Genomic DNA, 18,385 nt, shown 5'->3' with positions numbered 1-18,385 from the left:
GCCCCCTGCGTCGCCCACGCTCTCCTGCAGGAGGCCGACGGTTCTCTGGGTCCGGCGCTCCGTCACAGTGTCTGCAGAACAGTTGTGCGCCACTTCAAACACAGTCCAGCAAGTGCTGCACATTGAACATGGACAAAGGAATGGATGCAAAAAGTTAATTTAGTCATTGTGTGACTAACATCAACGAAAGGGTTTCTTTTTTCTTTCCTTGACTGAGATTCTCCAAAGTAAATCCACAGGCTTTACATACTAAAAGGTCCCTAAAAGGCTCAGTAGATTCCAGCTGTGTACTTTATTTTGTGCTAGACCACTTTAACGTCACTCTAACAGGGACCCTAACGACTGAACATACACTGTTAATGCTGTTCCCTGGTACAGATTTATATTCTGTACGTTAACTTGCTGTTGCTCCCAGAGTGCCTGTTACATTGTTCTGATAACATTACTTTAAAATAAAAGCGTGCAATACACTAGTTTTTAATTCATTCTTGAATGTTGCGCATAATGCGATTAATCACAGAAAAATCACGCGGATTAATCGATTCAATTTTGTCATCTCTGCCCAGCACTTAAAATAAGAAATGTACTCCATGATGGGTGAAAAACCTCTTTACTTTTGCTGTTGTCAGTTTCATCTACTTGGATGTGCACAATAACACAACAAAAACAATAAAGCACAAATACACTGCTAACAAGAACATGTATTTAGGAGTAAACCGTGGCGTATATGATCTTTTCAGCTGGATCGTCTTGCTCTTAAACTGCCAGTTTAACGCGCGGCGTCTCCACTCGAGAAGCAAAGTGCTTCCGTTTGGCTCAATCCGTCAAAACAATTTGTCTTTCACCGACGCTAAATCCTCCTCCTGAGCATCCATTAGTGCACAGTGGCGGCGGGATCTTTTATTTTAATAAAGATTTTTGTTGCGAGAGATCCTAGTGCCGTTTAACACACTCAGTCGCCCATTGAAAGCAATCAAAGCCCACTTGTCTCGCCCTAACAGCTAAAAATACATTGTCTCGGGCGATGATCTCACTCAAAAACACCTCCGCTGTCGGGAAACTACAAGGTGACACGAGAGCTTCCCCCTAAGATGCCGAGCTTGAAGCGCTTCGATCGATACGAGCCGTTAAGACCGAGAAGCCTCCGATGGATCAAATGGTCAGCGCGGGTGAGAGATGGACTAAGAGGGGAGTCAGTGGAAATGGTATAAAATCAATTTGCAGAGGGGTGGGAGATGATAATGCCATAATGTGGTTATGGGTCTCGCTGAGCAAGGTGGGCGGCGGCGGCGAGGGGGTGGGGGGGAGCCAAATTACCACGGCCACTGAGGGAGGATGTTATAAAGTGATCATGCAATTATCTTAATGGCTGTGGGACACCCGAGCATAAATCAATGTTCCAACACTAGATTAAGAACTCTACGCCGAGGCCGCAGTCTGCCGGCCGAGCGGACCAGACGGCAGCTGGAAGGGCGGAAAGTGTTACTTTTGACATTGTAAAAAAAGGGGGGGGGGGGGGTATTTCCCAAAAGATCCGGAGGGCTCTGCCAAAGTTTGTTCCACCTGGCTGGAAGCGGAGCCAAGTCAATTAAGGCATTTTGAGATTTTGAGCCAGTGGGACTCTGCAGTCTCTTGAGGATCAGCTCGTATTCTCCGTATTCTCCGCACGGGCAAAACCCCCCCCCCCCCCCTCCCCCCCGTGGCGTTGTTCCCCGACGGCTCTTGAACTGAGCATGTGTCTGTTTTCAGCTGTAAAGACCTGGTGGTGGTCGCTCGGTGCCATTCAGCTTCTCGATTAAAGGGAAACATTAATGCTCGCGCTGCTGTGTCAGCGAGTACACGTCCATTTAAGTTCCCTCAATGCACGTGCTCGAGTCGCACCCCCCCCCCCCCCCCCCCCCCTCCCCCCTGCGTATGTTTGGTTGTGTGCAGTGCGCCTCTCAAGGATGGGTTTGTGAGAGGACCGTGGGGGGGGGGGGGGGTAAGCAGCTGAAGAGGTAAGAAGTAGTATTTCTTTCCCATCATCAGAGAAGGTAGCATTAAATGGAGTGACTTTAAGTCCTTCATGCAGAGCAGACTGCGATTAGGGGCTTAACTCAGCAGTGCGCCCCTCCCCCCCCCCCCCCTCTCTGTGTCTCCATCTTCGCCTCCGGGACACACACACACGCCTCTCTGTGCCAAAAGCTCCGCGGCATCTCTTTCTCCAGCTCTTCGCTAGCTTCTCTTGGCAGTCTTGAGCTACAGTGAGTAGAAAGGATGAAGAAAAGGAGGCGAAGAAGAAGAAGAAGGGGGGGGAAAGAAATACCAGAGATGTGGCCGACGGGGCCGAAGCCATTTTGCCCGAAAACTGAAAAATAAAGCGGCGTAGCGTGGAGAACTCGCAACGGGTCACCTGAGGGATGTCAACCTACTGCCGTCTGTGGGAAGCTGCAGAGGCTGCTGGGCGAAGTCGTTAGGCGGAGGAGATAAAGCTTATCACGAGTCTGCTGAGCGAGAACAGCGGGGGCAGGCGGACTCCATTTATCTCTTTCGTTTTCTCCTTGACTTTCTCCCCCCCCCCCCCCACCCCCCTCCTCCTCCTCGCTCTCTCTCTCACACACACACAGAACCGGACGCTATCTTTTGTTAATGGACGCGCCGCAGTCGGGTCAACGAGGACCGACCGACGATGTTTAAGTCGATGGACACGCTCCGTTTCGTCCGCCGCTCGCTCTGAAACGGAGCGTGATGTAGTTTGAGGTTTTTAGGAGATTATTAGAAGAAAAAAAAAGAAAAACAGGTAACAGATGAACCGGGTATAGAATCAGCTGTCAAATATGGAGGAATCACACAAGTAGCACGTCCGGTGCACGGTATTGATTTTAACAGGACGGAGGATGCGTGTAACATTTCGAGCATTTCGACGTTTCTGATTTCATTTGTGTCACAAATACGTAGACGATCGACGGCAGTTGAGTCGGCCGCCGCTTTGAGGGTCGAGTCATGAGAACCGTCGCCTCCGAGAAGCTTTTCTCTTCATCTCAGTGGACAGTTTTTGGGGGCAACGCGGCGATGTACATTTTCTTTCATCACTCTCTGACATTTGATCAACCAAACGATTAACATGACAGTTTGCAGACCCACATCTCATCCAGTCGAGCTGCGCCGCTTGACTAGCTTTGGATGAACCTGCTGTTCCTTTCAGTTCTGCGTCAGTGTGAAGACCTCCGAACCGAAGCGTTGGTGGAACCAAATCGTCAAGTGGCATTCGATGACGTCTCGAGTGGAAAACTGAACGGCTTTAAAATGATGTCGTCTCTATCGAGGATTTCATTATGCGCACTCGTTCAAAAAAGAGCTTTGAAGAAGATCAATGCCGGCTTCCTGTCCCGATCTAAACATTCTCAGAGAGGACGCATGTCCGTACTGTGTGTGTGTGTGTGTGTGTGTGTGTGTGTGTGTGTGTGTGCAGTATTTCATGGCGAGGGGGGGGGGGGGGGGGGGGGGGGGACAGGAATCCCAGCGGCTGCCTAACGATTCTCCGACGCCTGCCCATCTCCTCCAGGAGGAAAGCACCTCTCTCCCCTCTAAAAGGTTCCTAAACATCCGCGGCTACAAAGACTTTTGCGAATAGTAAAGGGACTTGTTTCCAGACTCCGTTTACGAGGCATTAGGCCCGGACGGGGTTGAGGACGGCTGCTATGCCAGAGCTCTTATAATACCTCGGGGGGGGGATTTCATCACGTATGCTTTGAAGTGCGTAATGACAAACTGGGAAAGGGGTGCGCTTCCTTTTCTCTTTTTTCTCCTGAGAGGATTAGCCTTTGTGTCTCAGCTCGGGGGGAAATAAAACCCGCTGGGTCACGTCTCATCGGTTCTACACTCCGCTAGTTTACGTAGATCACACAGTTCGCCGTTATCATTATTGTTGCCTTTTTGTGCGATTCAGTTTTAAAAAAAAACGTGCGACAGGCCGTCATTTTTTTTCTGTCTTTTGTCGTCCGGTGACACCACACCGTACCGGCTCAATGGGGGCGTGGGGGGGGGGGGGGGGGGGGGGGGGGGGGGCGGGGTCCGGACCAGCCGGGGGATGCCCTCGTGCGCGTGTGGTGCACGCCCCTCCCAGCTCGCCGTGTCATCCGTCTTCCCCCGCTGATGGAGTGACACCAGAGCAGCTGCCCTGTGTATTCAGCTCGCCGCATGGAAGCGACCGCGTGTGCACAAAATGTGCTCGTTGAGTGGCAAGTACACTTTGTAAATGACTCAATGGCTCTGAGAGTAAGGGGGAAGACTGTGTGTGTGTGTGTGTGTGTGCGCACAGCATATGAGATACTATGTTATGAAATATAGATTAAAAAAAGAGGACAGTGTGAAAAGGTGGCTTTTCCCCGCTGCGACGCCTCTCTGCTAATTTATCTCTCTAGCCTGTTTCTTTTTCTTTTTTTATTCTAATTTCTCTGAGGTGAAGTCGTCGCATCGACACCTCGACGCGCTGCTTTCCGCCCTCTGTCTTTTTTTTCTTGAAGGTCGTTCGCTACCTTTTACAGACAAGCGGGGTCACGGACAAGCTCCTTCAAACCCTTCTCGCGAAACGAGCATCGCGGGACCAGCGGGGGGATGCACCTGAGCTGGAGACGGTTTGGAGGGCCGAGCCTCATCGAGGCTTTTCGTCGTCGTCTTTTCCCGCGATTATCGGGTTCAAATGAATCGACGACAATATACCAAAGTTGGATACCCATCAGCTGCTTTAATGCGTTTTTTTTTTATTCCTTCCATTTAAACCCACACAGTCACGATGCGTGATTTCCATTTCATTGTTGGCGTCCCGTCTTTTTGCGTGTGGCACAGGCTAATGTGGCGTCCGCGAACCAAAAACAACAGGTGCGCTCTGCGATAATAAATCCATAACGTCTTTTTTTCTTCTTCTCTTTTTCTGTTAAAACGTATCTGACGGCTTTCCCCCGCGAGGTTCACTCTGCGGAGGTGCCGAGGAACTCAGTCACACGTCACACGTCGAGTGTGTTTGGTGAGACGCACTCAGACCTGCATTCTGGAGCCTCCTCGAATACAAATAAATAAATAAAAACATGAAATAGGGGGGGACGGCATGCAGAATATTTAAAACGAGGGTCGATCTAAATTCCACCCCTGCGTGATCCCGGCAGACCCCGTTCGTTGCCGGAGCCGATGCGGCGCGGGCCCCCGCCTGGTCGGCGGCGCTCAGCTCGGCGAAAAGAAAAGAAAAAAACCCAAACCTCCAGACAACCGAGACTTGTCACTGTCACAAATACAGGCGGAAGTGACAGCCCACAAGCTCTGACTGCTTAACACTCCCGATCAAAGAGCACCTCTCGCTGAGGTCGGGGGCAGAAGTCAAACTCAGAGAGAGAGTCGTGACAGTTTCCGACCTCTCGGCTAATGCACCGGGGGTGCACGCGGAGGGCTTTCTTTCTCCTCTGTAGATCCGGATCTTTCTATACATACTCTTCCCTAGACGAGGCAATTTTTTTTATTAAACTCAAGTGATGGTTATAAGGTACTTTCGGGCCAAAAGCAGCAGCAGCTGCTGGCTCGGCTGCCCCCCCCCCGATAAGTCCCACGTCAGCAGCAAACAGCCCGGAGAGCCACGGAGGCAGAAATGGGAGTCGTGGTGACCGACTTCATTATTGCGAACGGGGGAGGTGTGCGTCTCCTAGTTTTTCATAAGCGCCTGTAAAATAAAAAGGTAAAGAATAGAAAAAAAATCACACATAAAAATACAATGTATTCCGAGTTCGTCGGATTCCTTCATAGGTTTAATTTGAGCAGATTATTTCTCTCATCGTGTGTGGTGTAAGAAGAAGATGTAACCACTTAAACCGGCACAGCGAGACCTCTGTGTGTGTGTGTGTGTGTGTGTGTGTGTGTGTGTGTATTGACATGAATGAGAGGCGCATTGAAACAAATCCCAGAGAGCCCGCGTTAGCGTCGGCATGCTAAGGTGGGCGTGTCCACGCCGCACCTGAGCTTTTAATTAATTGACTAAACAGCTGGAACAGGGACGGTGAAAAAGGATTTGGGGGTTCTTTAATTTGCCGCGTGTAAAGATGGGATCAGGGTGTTTTCTTGTCTTTCTTCGTGGTTTTTTTCTTCCCCTCTCTCTCTCTCTCTCTCTCTCTGTGATTTTCACAGTTAAGGTGCATTAAGCAGATTAATTTGCTGCGTGTGTACGTTCACTCGCCTTCGCTTTCATTTTACATGGTAATTACATTGTTGTTATCCGCACGTCTCCGCTCCCCTGTGTGCTCCCCCCCCCCCCCCCCACCCACCCCCCACCCCCCTTCATTACTCACCCCGCCAACAGAGGGCAGTGCGGTGACGTGGGCCCCTGGTAGACACGCCCCCCCCCCCTTGACAGCAAGGCTGTTTTGCAAAGGGCCTGATCTGTTGCTCTGACAGCTAACATACTAATTACAGGGAATCAAAGACACTCCGGCAATGCCTCCTTCTCCTTCTCTGCCCCCCCCCCCCCCCCCCCACCACCGAGTCTCTGCTCACTCTGTACTTGTCGAGATAGCGTGCAAGAACAAATTATGTACCCAGAAGGGAAATCCTGCAGATCTGCTAAATGTGCTAATTTGGTCACAATCTTCCTCCGCGTCAACGTGGAGAGAAAGGCAAAAAAAGAAGAAGAAAGAAAGGAGAACTGCATCAATTCAAAGGGGAGAAGGGTCTCTCTCTCTCTCTCTCTCTCTCTCTTTCTCTCTCTCTCTCTCCTCTTTTGATTTCCTATCGTGGCAAACAAATCCTGTCCGTCGCAGCGATACGCTCTCTCCTTGTTCTCTGCTCCGCTAATTAGTCTTCCCGCTACTCTCTTTTCAAGACGTGGACAACGACCACTCGTTGACAGCGTTCAACGACGGGCTCGATGGCCCCGCTCTCCTTTGCAGCGCCGTGCAGATGGGAACCCTTTACGTCGCTTAGGAAGTGTTTGAGCGTAGAAACTTCTAACTAATTAGTCGACCCGATCTTTGTTTTCGTTTCTTTCTTTTGTAGTCCTGTCACGAAATGGTTGACGGTCGCAATATCGGATGCAAATTGCTTTTTTGGAATATGAAAATACGGGCTCGAAACCGATGAAGCCCGAAGTGTTGAAACAATCCGATTCCTGTTTGAGGGAACACTTGTGATTTTGTGTTCGTCTCATGTCGCGCCCCAAAACTGTGATGGGGGGGGCCGGATTCAAATTCGGGAGGTGCTCTCCTTGATATGCAGAGCTTCCATTTTGGCAAAAGTAGCCGCGACGGCGCCACATGGACGGCGCCACATGGACGGCGCCACATGGCGTGGGACTGAGCTGGTCGCCGCGGCTCCCTTTCCGCCGTGTGTTTCCTGCCATCTGATGAAGGATCACAGAAAAAGCCCGGTCCACTCTCGTGGGCCCCGCGTCGACCAAACAGTGGTGTCGGTTCCCGTCTTTGAGGTTTCGGCGGCCCCGTCTGAAGGGGGGGGGGGGGGAGTGGAGATGGAGGAAGTGATTGACTACACACAGAAGTTTGGGTCCCGTAGTCCTCGATTGAACCCGTTAATGCGCGCGGCTTTCATCCAGAGCTGGAACGGCCGTAGGAGTCAGCAGGAGTGTGTGTGTGCGTGCGTGTGCGTGTGTGTGTGTGTGCGTGCGTGTGTGTGTGTGTGTATGCGTGTGCGACAGGGGAATCGTTACTGTACAGACAGTGGTTATTAAAGTGAGGCAAATGTCCTGAGCCGGTTTTTAATAATCATCTGTACCTGAAGCCCATCAAGAGTTAAAGACACTCCACTCCGCCTCATTCCTCTTCCCTCACGATGGTTCAACCGCATTGTCTTCGGGTTGACTTTGAATATATATTCCCGCAAAGCGTGGGCCAGCCACCGCAGCAGGTGGTCGGCCCCTTTGATCTCTTTGATGAGGACGCCGGGCGGAATTTTCAAATGGCGGGGCGACATCGAAGCTCACGAAAACCGCGACATGAAAAGCGAGTTCCAACTTTGATCCCGTCGTCCTTTTGTATCAGCTTCATTACGAGCGTGTACCGGAGGACAGATAATGAGCAAACAGTGTTCGGCTGTCCCCGTAGAGTAAGTGTGTGTGTGTGTGTGTGTGTGTGTGTGTGTGTGTGTGTAGAAGAGCTTATGTGGACTACATACTGTGCAGTGTGTATACACTCGGTTGGCAGCTGTATGATCATGTTGGAGGATGCGGCTTGTGGTGCTAATGCACTCTACTTCTTCTCTAATACGATATATGAACACCTGTCAGTGTAATCAATGCCTCTTATTAACACTTATTGCATGACTATTGTATTACATTGCATTAGTTTGAGTGTTTCTATCGTCATGGGATCTATTTATCTTTTTCCTTTATAAGCAAAAAGGCAATTTTGAAAGACCGATATTGGTTCAAATGATCTAGTTACCTCAAAATGTATGTTTCTGTCCGATAGACTCATCAAAATAAATGTTCACACGCCTTCAGGATGAAAATAATTCTTCGTGTTGGTCGATTATTGTGTCAATAAGTGCTCGTATTTTCCAAAGAGTAAAAATAAATACGTCGTGTTGTGCACTCAAAAATTCCCACAGTCGAACAAAAACATTTGTTGACATCTTCAGTACTTTTCTTCTTCTAAAAAAAAAAAAAAACCCACAGATGAATGCTTTGCCTTTGATGGATATCAGATATTACCTTTATGCAACACCACACCTGCCAGTGGGGAGGAAAAAAAAAAAGAAATGATGCAAGCGTGCGAAATTCTAACGTATTACTTATTTCAGAGAAACGTTTTTCCCAACCTTTTTTTTTTCCACTTCGATTGGAGAAGATTTTCAGACGATGCCGCAGACATTTTATCATCATGAATTTGCCCGTGTGCTTCTTAGAGGAACATCTAGCCGTCTGCTGCCAGGAAGGGAAATAAATAAGTAGTGAAACATACGGAAATGATGATCCGCTTTTTAGGGTGCTCATCTTTTCAATAGGTAAACGGACCATGTGACTTTTTTCCACTCACGTCATTGGACAGTTGCTACTTTTTTTTTTTTTTTCCAGCAGCACAGATTGTTTTCCTTTTTTTGTTTTTTTGGTTTAACTTGTATGAAAGTCACTTTCACTGTTGTTGTTTTTTTGTTCGCTCACCTTAGAACGAGGGGAGAACAAAATCTGGAATAAAACAAAGTAAGGAATATATATATATATATATATATAAAGAATATATGAATGTACTTTTTAGAGGAACATTTAACCATCTGCTGCCAGGAACATTGTGATTGTTGCAGAAGGGAAATAAATAATTAGTGAAACATACGGAAATAATGATCCACTTTTTAGGGTGCTCATCTTTTTAATAGGTAAACGGACTATGTGACCCTCGTAATTTGACTTTTTACATTGTTATATGTTTCCACCCACGTCATTGGACAGACACAATCTTTTGTTTGTTTTTCCGGCAGCACAGATGTTGTTTACATTCCCTTTCTTGTTGTTGTTTTTTGGTTTAACTTGTATGAAAGTCACTTTCACTTTTGTTGTTGTTTTTGTCCGCTCACCTTAGAACGAGGGGAGAACAAAATCTGGAATAAAACAAAAAGGAGGAAAGTAGGAAGGATCTTACTTTCATCCTTCTGTTCCTCAGAGATTAATCCAATTGCATGTTACGGATGTAGAATATTAGCAGTTCGTTAACGGAGAGAAGGTCGTTATCAGTTACTAAATTAGGACAGAACTTGTGTTGACGGAAAAGGTCAAAATGGCCGAAACATGGTCAAAAAAAAGAACATCATTTAAATCAATAAAGAGCCTCTTTTCTTCTTTTTTTTGATAACCGGAGCGCCTCTCGTGTTGTTACCTGCTGCGGGAGTCGTTTCAGGTTGGCTGTCATTCCCTCTGCGGGGAGGGAGCGCCGGCGCCAGTCAATTACCAGTTAATAAACAGTGGAAGTTTTCTATTAGTGCTTGTTAGTGCGTGTAAAAGATTGTTGGTATGTGGAATTGGGGGAAGGCACTGTGACTATGGAATTAGAAGAAGAAGAAAAAAAAAAAGCAGCCATATTTTCTAATACACAGCACCCACCTCTCCGTACGCGTGTCATTTTTTTACGGGGATGATATTTATTTTATTTTCAGCAGGATATACAAGTGCAATATTTGCAAACTCATTTTTTTTCCTGTGTGCTCAGGAGTTTTTACCTCAGAGCAACTCTTTCCAACAAAAAAAATCCATTACACAAGCACGTCTTGGCATTGATAATATTATTTGCCCCGGGGTGGCTATAATGCATGGACCCGGTTTGAATAGCGGTTGTCACAAATCCCCCCCTCCCCCCACACACACACACACACACACACACACATTTTGGAGAGCAGATTTCACAGTGCTTGCAGAGGAATGTTGCTGCGAGGGAAATCAGTGCACCTGAGTAGCCTTGGGAAGTAAAAAAAAAAACAACATTAATTGGATTTAAGGGGAAGTCGCGCTCACTGAGGGGACACCGCTCAGACAAGTCTGACAGCCAAAAAGCATGAATCATTAAAAAAAATAAAAAACACAACCAATAACCAACCGCTTCCTCACATTTGTCGACATGCAGAGAGCCAAGAGGCGTGGGTGCGTAACTAGGCGTCAAGAGTAAACGCTGCATCCAACTCCGTCCTGCAGGAACGGGCGTAATCACACACATTTTACATTTATCTTCCAGGGGGGGCGATGGATGCTCCTCCGCTAACCATCGCCAGCTGGAACCAGCATATGGGCCGGCAACCCCTCTCGGTGGTAATGGGTGGGGCGGACCTCTCCGTCGAACCGTTGGGTCACTGGTAACCGGCAGCTGGGAGGCCGCCCTCTAAATCACATCGACACACCTTCGCTTTAATTAGCTCACCTGCTCGTTTCCTCCTCTTTTTATCCCCCCAGCCCACGCTCCCCCAAAGTCCTCCATCATGCCTTCATCGGCCGGCGTGCAGGCGCTCACCTTCCTCTCTCATCCTGCCTCTGCGCACCTGGGAATAGCTTGCAGCTTCACACACACACACACACACACACACGCGCGCGCGAGCGCTTTAAACGGGGACCGACGATTGACTCGGCAGAAAGCTTGGAGCTCATTGATTTTCAAACGGTGTCTCGGCGATAGCGCATTAGCATCCGGATGGCCGACGAGAGGGTCTTTGCCGAAGACTGGGGGGGGGCGGGGGGGGGGCACACTCGCAGCACACTGGTGCAAAGGATCCATCTGCACAGGCCTCGCCGCTGCGTTCTGCCGGTGTCTTTGCTTAGAGGAGTCCAATAAGTGGACCGGTGGTTTACTGCATTGATCACTGGCTCCAGCAGGAGGAACACAATCCATTCCCCCGTCCTCGTGCACACATCGAGCCGCTCTCACATTAAATGTTAATTACAAATTGATAATAAGGACAATATGTTTCATTCTGACTATTGTGGGATTGTAGTGGATTCAGATAATTGTCCAGCGCGGTTGGAGGAGCGCCGTTTTAACTGTTTATTACGAATAATAGGCTGTCGTTTGCAAAATAGCTCACTTGTGTTACGTTCCACAATTAAATTTTTTCATTCTTATACACCCAAATCAACATTTTTTTCACATGGCTATTATCTCGTTAAGGAGCAAGCCTCTTCATTTACACTTCAATGCACATGCCTGTCTTTGAATATCGGACCAGACCGGACTGGACGGACCCCAAAAGATCGTCCTCCAATCTCAGGTGACTCATGAGGTCCAACCACCATGGAACCACCAGCACCGTCCGTTATAGTGCTGCAGTCCCTCCCCCCTCTCTCTCTCTCTCTCTCTCTCTCTCTCTTTTAACCACAGGGCTTCCATATGGACACTGTTATGGCCGCAACTTAATTACCTATCAAAACCACACTTGACGGAGGGCTGGCAGACGGGGAGAGAGAGAGGGTGAAAAGAAGAAGAAGAAAGAAAAAAAAAGACACAGACAGAAGAAAAAGAGACGGCATTAAAAAAAAGAGAAAAAAAAGAGTGAAGGATGGGAATGGGAAAGTGGGACTGAGAGATTGATAGAGAGGACGAGCCATACATCTGCGAAGTGAATATGAATAGACGGAGGAGGAGGAATAGCCTCGCGGTGCAGATGGGAAGGAGGGGGTAGGGGGGGGGGGGGGGCAACATCCTCTTTTTGTTTAGTGTTTACAAACAAATGCAACAAGACAGGAAAAAAGGGGGCGTGTCCTGGCCCTGGAGAGGCTATAAATTACCCATGATTGATGGTTGCCGCCGCGGTGGACGACAGTTAAAGACGTGCGGCGCTCATCGCTGACCCCTCTCCTCACTCCCCTCCTCTCAAACCCAACCCCCCCCCCCCCCCCCCACCCCCACCCCCACATAACAAAATGGTGCACACTTAGCGGTCACACACCAAAATAATAATCATTTCCTAGCAGACGGAGTGCTGGTGAGAAGAGCAGCTTTCGCCACACGGGGGGGGGTTTTTGATGCATCGGCCACCGGCTCGACACTTTAAATGCCAGCTCCGTCGCTCCGTTTCAAGGCAACGCATCCGCCATATGTCTCTGGAATATAAATGTATCCTCCCTCTTAATAAGATATCGGCTCCTTTTATTGATATTAGATAGTCGGAATGGAAAATGGAGACAAATCTAATGGTGAAACTAGATTTGTTTAGATTTGCAGGTCATATTCAAATATGACCATCGGGGGAGGTTATCGTTTATATCATGGTTTTTCTTTTAGCGTATGACTCATTCACTCTCAGCTTATGAGATGCAATCTTCACGGTTCATTTTTTTGAATATTCTTTATGGAAATATATATGGAAGAAAGACGTAAGGACTAACCACGTCCTTGTAGGTGGCGGAGTCGAGGCCCCCTTTTGTGGTCTGCAACCACCCAATGAAAAGCGAGACGTTTTTTTTCTTTGACCGCGTCAAAAGAATAAGAAGCTATGGTGTCGGTATTGAGCCGTGTAACACACTAAATCAATATTCATCTTGTCTGTTGCAGCTGGAAGCCGCCCTCCACAATCCGGTCCACTGTGCACTGTTGGGCTTCTCTGCAGCGAGCACATCCTTACCTCAAGGCTACTTTTGGGTAAGTACTGTAACACACACACACACACACACACTTAAATGCCAAGTACATGAAACAAACGACGGGGCAAAACAAATGCATATTTAAAGTCGCTGATATTTTTAGCTTTTAACACAATTACCACGATCATTAAAACGCCCTTTCCACATTCTGCTCCCGTTCATTAAGAGGCATGAATTAAAAAAAAACATCTCTCAAGGCTGCTAAGAATGGGGCATGCGCCATTTGTCTCTGTAGAATGTCGCCAGGAAACAGTGAATTAATACAGTGCCGTATAAAGGCTAGTGGTAGGTAACTGCCCTGGAGTGTTTTAAGATGAGTGGGGCAAAGTGTGCCGCCAGACTATCACATCACAACACCTGGGAATTTTAGCTGGGTCGGGGGAAAAGGAGGGAGGAGAGGAGAGGGGCGGCGGAACTCTATTAATGTCTTAATAATAAAGTTTCAATTGTTGTTCCCTCTTCTTGTTTTGGAGAACGTGGGCAGTTTAGCAGGTACAGATAATCCTCCTTTTCGACCTAAAAGGTGGCTCCAGTGCAGGTCCTCCATGACAGCAATGTCTCAGACTTTTGCTTTTGTGGGGATATTCTAAAAGAGGACTGGATGCTCACTCAGATGGGGAAAAGAGATATGGTGGAGCCGGCATCTAGGGCATCTAGAGCATCTAGAGCATCTAGGGCATCTAGAGCATCTAGAGCATTTAGGGCATCTAGAGCATCTGGGGCATCTAGAGCATTTAGGGAATCTAGGGCATCTAGGGCGTCTAGAGCATTTAGGGCGTCTAGAGCATGTAGGGCATCTAGAGCATCTAGGGGGTCTAGAGCATCTAGGGGGTCTAGAGCATCTAGGGCATCTAGAGCATCTAGGGCATCTAGAGCATCTAGAGCATTTAGGGCATCTAGGGAATCTAGAGCATTTAGGGCATCTAGGGAATATAGAGCATCTAGGGCATCTAGGGAATCTAGAGCATTTAGGGCATCTAGGGAATATAGAGCATCTAGGGAATCTAGAGCATTTAGGGCATCTAGGGCATCTAGGGAATATAGAGCATCTAGGGCATCTAGAGCATCTAGAGCATCTAGGGCATCTAGGGCGCTGTGTGAAGGAGCACAAGCCACTCTTACGTCCTCTCTGAGAGCTCTTAGTGCAACAGATGACTTGAAAGTCCCTGACCTTGTCCTCCCATACCATGTAGAGGCACAAAGGTACCAAGGCCACATGCCGTGTGCTGCACCGCTAGAAAAGGCATCCAGTAAAACGAGCGAAGGCCAGCGTCCGTGCACAATAAAACGTTTGCAGCTGAACATTATTAAAGTCTCATGTCACCTAAAGACTCATGTTCAAGTCAAGTCTCAAGGCCGTCAAGCAAGTCTTTCAGGTCTCTGAACGCCGATCATGTGCCGACGTCTGGCCAGAGTTTTACTTTAAAATGATCTGACGTGATCCAAAGTGTGATGGAGTTACAGTTTTGACCTTATTCCAAAACACACGTCGTTGTATTCTGCTGCAGACGGCCCTCAGAGAAGAGAAGAAAGAAGCAAAACGGCCCTGAGGCGCTTGTCAATAATATATAGTTGTTGTTTTTTTCTTTCTGAGGCTTTACCAGGTCAACACGAAACACATTTAATATAACATTTCAAGTCATTCCAATTAAGCTTGCCTCAAAAATGGATCTGAAACTTAAGAGTCCGAGGTGCGCCGAGATAAAGCATCGCTCAGTAAACAGAAAAATGCACCGGTCGAGACCAAAAGGGACGTGGCTCCTTTTGTGGTCAGCGCTATCGCGAAGGACGTCTTCAACGGGATCCAGACAAGTTTATTTATTCACCCCTTCGCGCAGCTATGAAGATAACACTAACTTCATACTCGCGGTCGCAAACGCGCTCGATCTCTCTCCACCGGACGCCGACACACCACCGACCTTCGTGCCCCTTTTTGGACGATAGGAACTGTTCCTGAGGGTCCGGGAACCTTTTTGAGGAACCGGCCCGGGCTGCAGGTTGTGTGTCTCGTCTGGAGGAACCTTCTTCTTTCTTTATTTTCCCTTTTTAAAAAGTGTAAAATGATCAGGTGCTTCTTGGTGGAAACGTGGCTTTACCCACGGTACACGGGAGGAATCCCTAAACAGCGTCTCCGTACATGTATCGGTTTAATAGAAAGAGGAGCGTCTGTATTCTGATGGTATTAAAGATCGTATCTTCCAAGATTTCTGAAAGCCCTGCGATACCATATTACCTTGATACCGCCTTTTGCTTTGGTCTTTTACTGAAGGGTCCACATTCTTTAGCAGTTTTTCATCACGAATGGAATTCAATTCTCCATTCGGTGTACTCGGCGGGACATTCCTGCTCGTTCACGAGTTCTGGAAACCGACCTTGCAAACGCGGGGGAAATGGAGCACGCGAAGCACACCTGACCTTCAAGCTCGGTGAACGTTACTCCACGGTAAAAAAAACAACTAACTGGTACCCGGGCTACGGAATAATCGTGACGCCCTTGCCTATCCAGCCAGGATAATTAGTGGCTGAGTGATCCCGCCCCCCAGTTGGTTCTACCTCCCTGGCAGGCTTGTCAAATGAGGGATGACACTAATCATGTTAAAGTGAGATGGGGCTATGGGGATTTCTGTGTGCTTTGATCAGAGTAATGACATTGTGTCTCATCAGCCTGATACCACAGCGTTTCCCTGTTTGCCTTCACCTCCCTCGTCCCACTTTTTCCCCCAAAAAAACATCCTACTTTTATGTATTTAAATAAAGTCTCCGTGATAGTTCGAGATCTCTCTCGGTCCACATCCTCGGCCGTAGATCCGAGATCTGGAAGGACACGGATCGCTTTGTATCGCGCTACGTTTCGAAAAGCCCCCGATCGAAGACTGGCTCGAATACTACGTTTCCGTTTTGTCATTCGCGGCACGCGTCGGTGACGGGGGAGCTTGGAAACGCATCGGAAGTACATCAACAATCTGGTGACCCGCGATTTTTGGCCTCCCCGAGTGTGGCAAACACAATCGAGCGGAGAGAGCGCCAATCGTGACTATTTTCCCACGCTTCCCTCGCCGCGGCCAGAGCAATCTAATTAATGCTGGCAGAGCATTTACTGTTCGGTGGAAGTTTTGTGCTTCTCCCGAGCCGAGAGCACGGGGATCCGTCCAGGGCACGACTCCAGATATCTATTTTGCTAGTGATGACTTTGTCAGGACGCTGCATGTGCACTGGATGCATGGGGCCGTGGGGTGAATGGAAAAAGAGGAGGGGAAAGTGTCCGCTGACATCGTCTGTGCTGATAGTGGTGAGCAGAGGAGATTTGGAGGTGAATGTATAAATGGGGGGGGGGGAGAGTCTCGAGTCTGGAAGGGGGAGGCGGGGCTTTCTTGCCTCCGGCTCTGGTTGCACAGAGTCACTTGAAGCCGTGTTTTTTTTGTTTGTTTTTTTGGGCTCCTCGCTGCAAGATAAGTCCTCCCTATCTCTTTATTTATTTATTTTTTCCACCCTGTGCAACAGACCGTTATTTGTTCTGGCTCATTCTCGAGAGCCCACAGGATCGCTCCTGTCCAGATTCTGCACGCTGATACAAATCAAACAAATGATTGCATGCAAATAAGAGTGAGCGTGGCGGAGAGGAGCTAAAGACTATATTTAGCTCCTGTCACATTCACGCCATTTTTTTTTCCGAGGAGAAAAAGACGGTCCACCGAGGCGAGTAACGACTGAATGAAATCATATTGAAAACTCACAGCGGCACTTTAATTGTTTGGGAACGGGAGCGACACCACCTTAATTGGAATTGCACCGGAGATAGGTTGGAGGGCTCCCGCTGTCTTCCTTTTTCTCGCCATTGGCTTTGACAGGCTTACACAAAGGCCAATATAAATTTGGCGCACAGGAAATCAAGCCTCCATCGAGGCGGACTCTGCCCCGGGAAGCTCGGTATGATTGCCGAAGCTTTTTTCTTTTTTTTTTTCTTCTTTCTAAGGTTGCTTTTCTTGTTTGTTAGGGGCGAGAGAAAGCCCAAACAAACAAGTCCCTCTTCAGAAAGACACAGACATCTCTCTACAGCCGTGGAGTGGTTGAAACGTCCGTCCAATTTCAGCCACTGAGCAGATCCCCGGCTTTCAAAAAAAAAAAAGAAGCCGTCTGGGGGCTTATTTGTTGGCACTGAGAGTCCCGTGTGACCTTGGAAATGTTAATGTCAAACGTCAGTCCAACTATGGGAGAAAAAAAAAGTAAATAAGAAATGTGTTCATCATGAACTGACTCCAGCAATAGATCAGTCACTCAGTAAACACTGAACAAAAATGAATAATAAACTCGGAGCCTCTCTGTTCTCCGCTGATGAAAAAAAAAGATCGCAGACTTGTTTGATGTTGCACAGACGACATTGTGAATCCATTACTTAATATGTTTAAAATTCAAAGTGATATCCACCCCCCCCAAAAAAAAAGAAGAAGTTTGTGTGGACTACAAACGATAAAGTCTGAAAGGGAGAATTGATTTGAACTTTTTTTTTAAAATCTAAATTGCCGACAGGTAGAGAATGTTTTAACCGGAGACACATTGTCCTCCTGGTTCTGCTCCCTGCTCTTCCCATCCGTCTCTCTCTCTCTTTCAGCAGAATAGTTTATTACCTGTGGAATTAGGATTCAGTCCATTGGTGCAGCTCAACATGAGGTCCTGACCTTTCACCACCAGGTGTGTTTCTCCTCCCTACAGGTGGCTGGTGGAGAAGGTTCCAACGGGCAGATAGAGATCTTCTCCCTCAACAGGCCAATGCCGAGGACCGTTAAGAGCCTGCAGGTCGGCTCCACCGTCCGATGTCTGGAATACGTGCCGGAACCTTCTCCGACTGAGGAAGCGGAGGTCGGAGGTCACACGGCCCCCTCGGGGATGGGCGCCAACATTTGCGTCGGCTTAGACGACGGGCGGTGAGAGACGGATCACACGAAAGCTGCAGACACACACGAGAGAGAGAGATAAACAAAAGAGAAAACAAACGTTATTTTGTGGTGAACGAGGGGTAGTTGTCGGTATTCTCCACATCCTCCCCGTTGTAAAGCGTTGTCCTGTGTTATCCTTTGTTTTTACGGTCGCTTGGCATTTCAAACGGTATCGATTCGCTTGTCAATATTTCCTCAAAGCGAGAAATCGGAGTTGATGCCACAACACGGCGTCACCGCGGCTAAGATCACGGTTTCATTTTAAAATCCAATAGACCTTTTGATCCCCTCCGTCGTGAACACAGGCGGGGAGGATTAATCTCGGGCCGTTGTCATCGTTACTGTGAATAAATTGCTTGTTTGA

General features: G+C 48.1%; 1 protein-coding gene across 1 annotated transcript in view; it reads left to right on the top strand.

The window, feature by feature from the left end:
* The window catches only part of arhgef10la (Rho guanine nucleotide exchange factor (GEF) 10-like a), a 93,997-nt gene that overhangs the window by 59,902 nt on the left and 15,710 nt on the right, over positions 1-18,385 (top strand). Inside the window, exons 20-21 of the mRNA XM_034533264.1 lie at positions 12,999-13,085; positions 17,798-18,009. Of these exons, the coding sequence (XP_034389155.1) occupies positions 12,999-13,085; positions 17,798-18,009 (299 nt within the window). The remainder of the gene's footprint in view (positions 1-12,998; positions 13,086-17,797; positions 18,010-18,385) is intronic.

This window comes from Cyclopterus lumpus, chromosome 5 (genome assembly GCF_009769545.1).
Source record: "Cyclopterus lumpus isolate fCycLum1 chromosome 5, fCycLum1.pri, whole genome shotgun sequence".
NCBI classification, from domain to species: Eukaryota; Metazoa; Chordata; class Actinopteri; order Perciformes; family Cyclopteridae; genus Cyclopterus; species Cyclopterus lumpus.
This window is presented reverse-complemented; position numbering and strand designations above follow the sequence as displayed.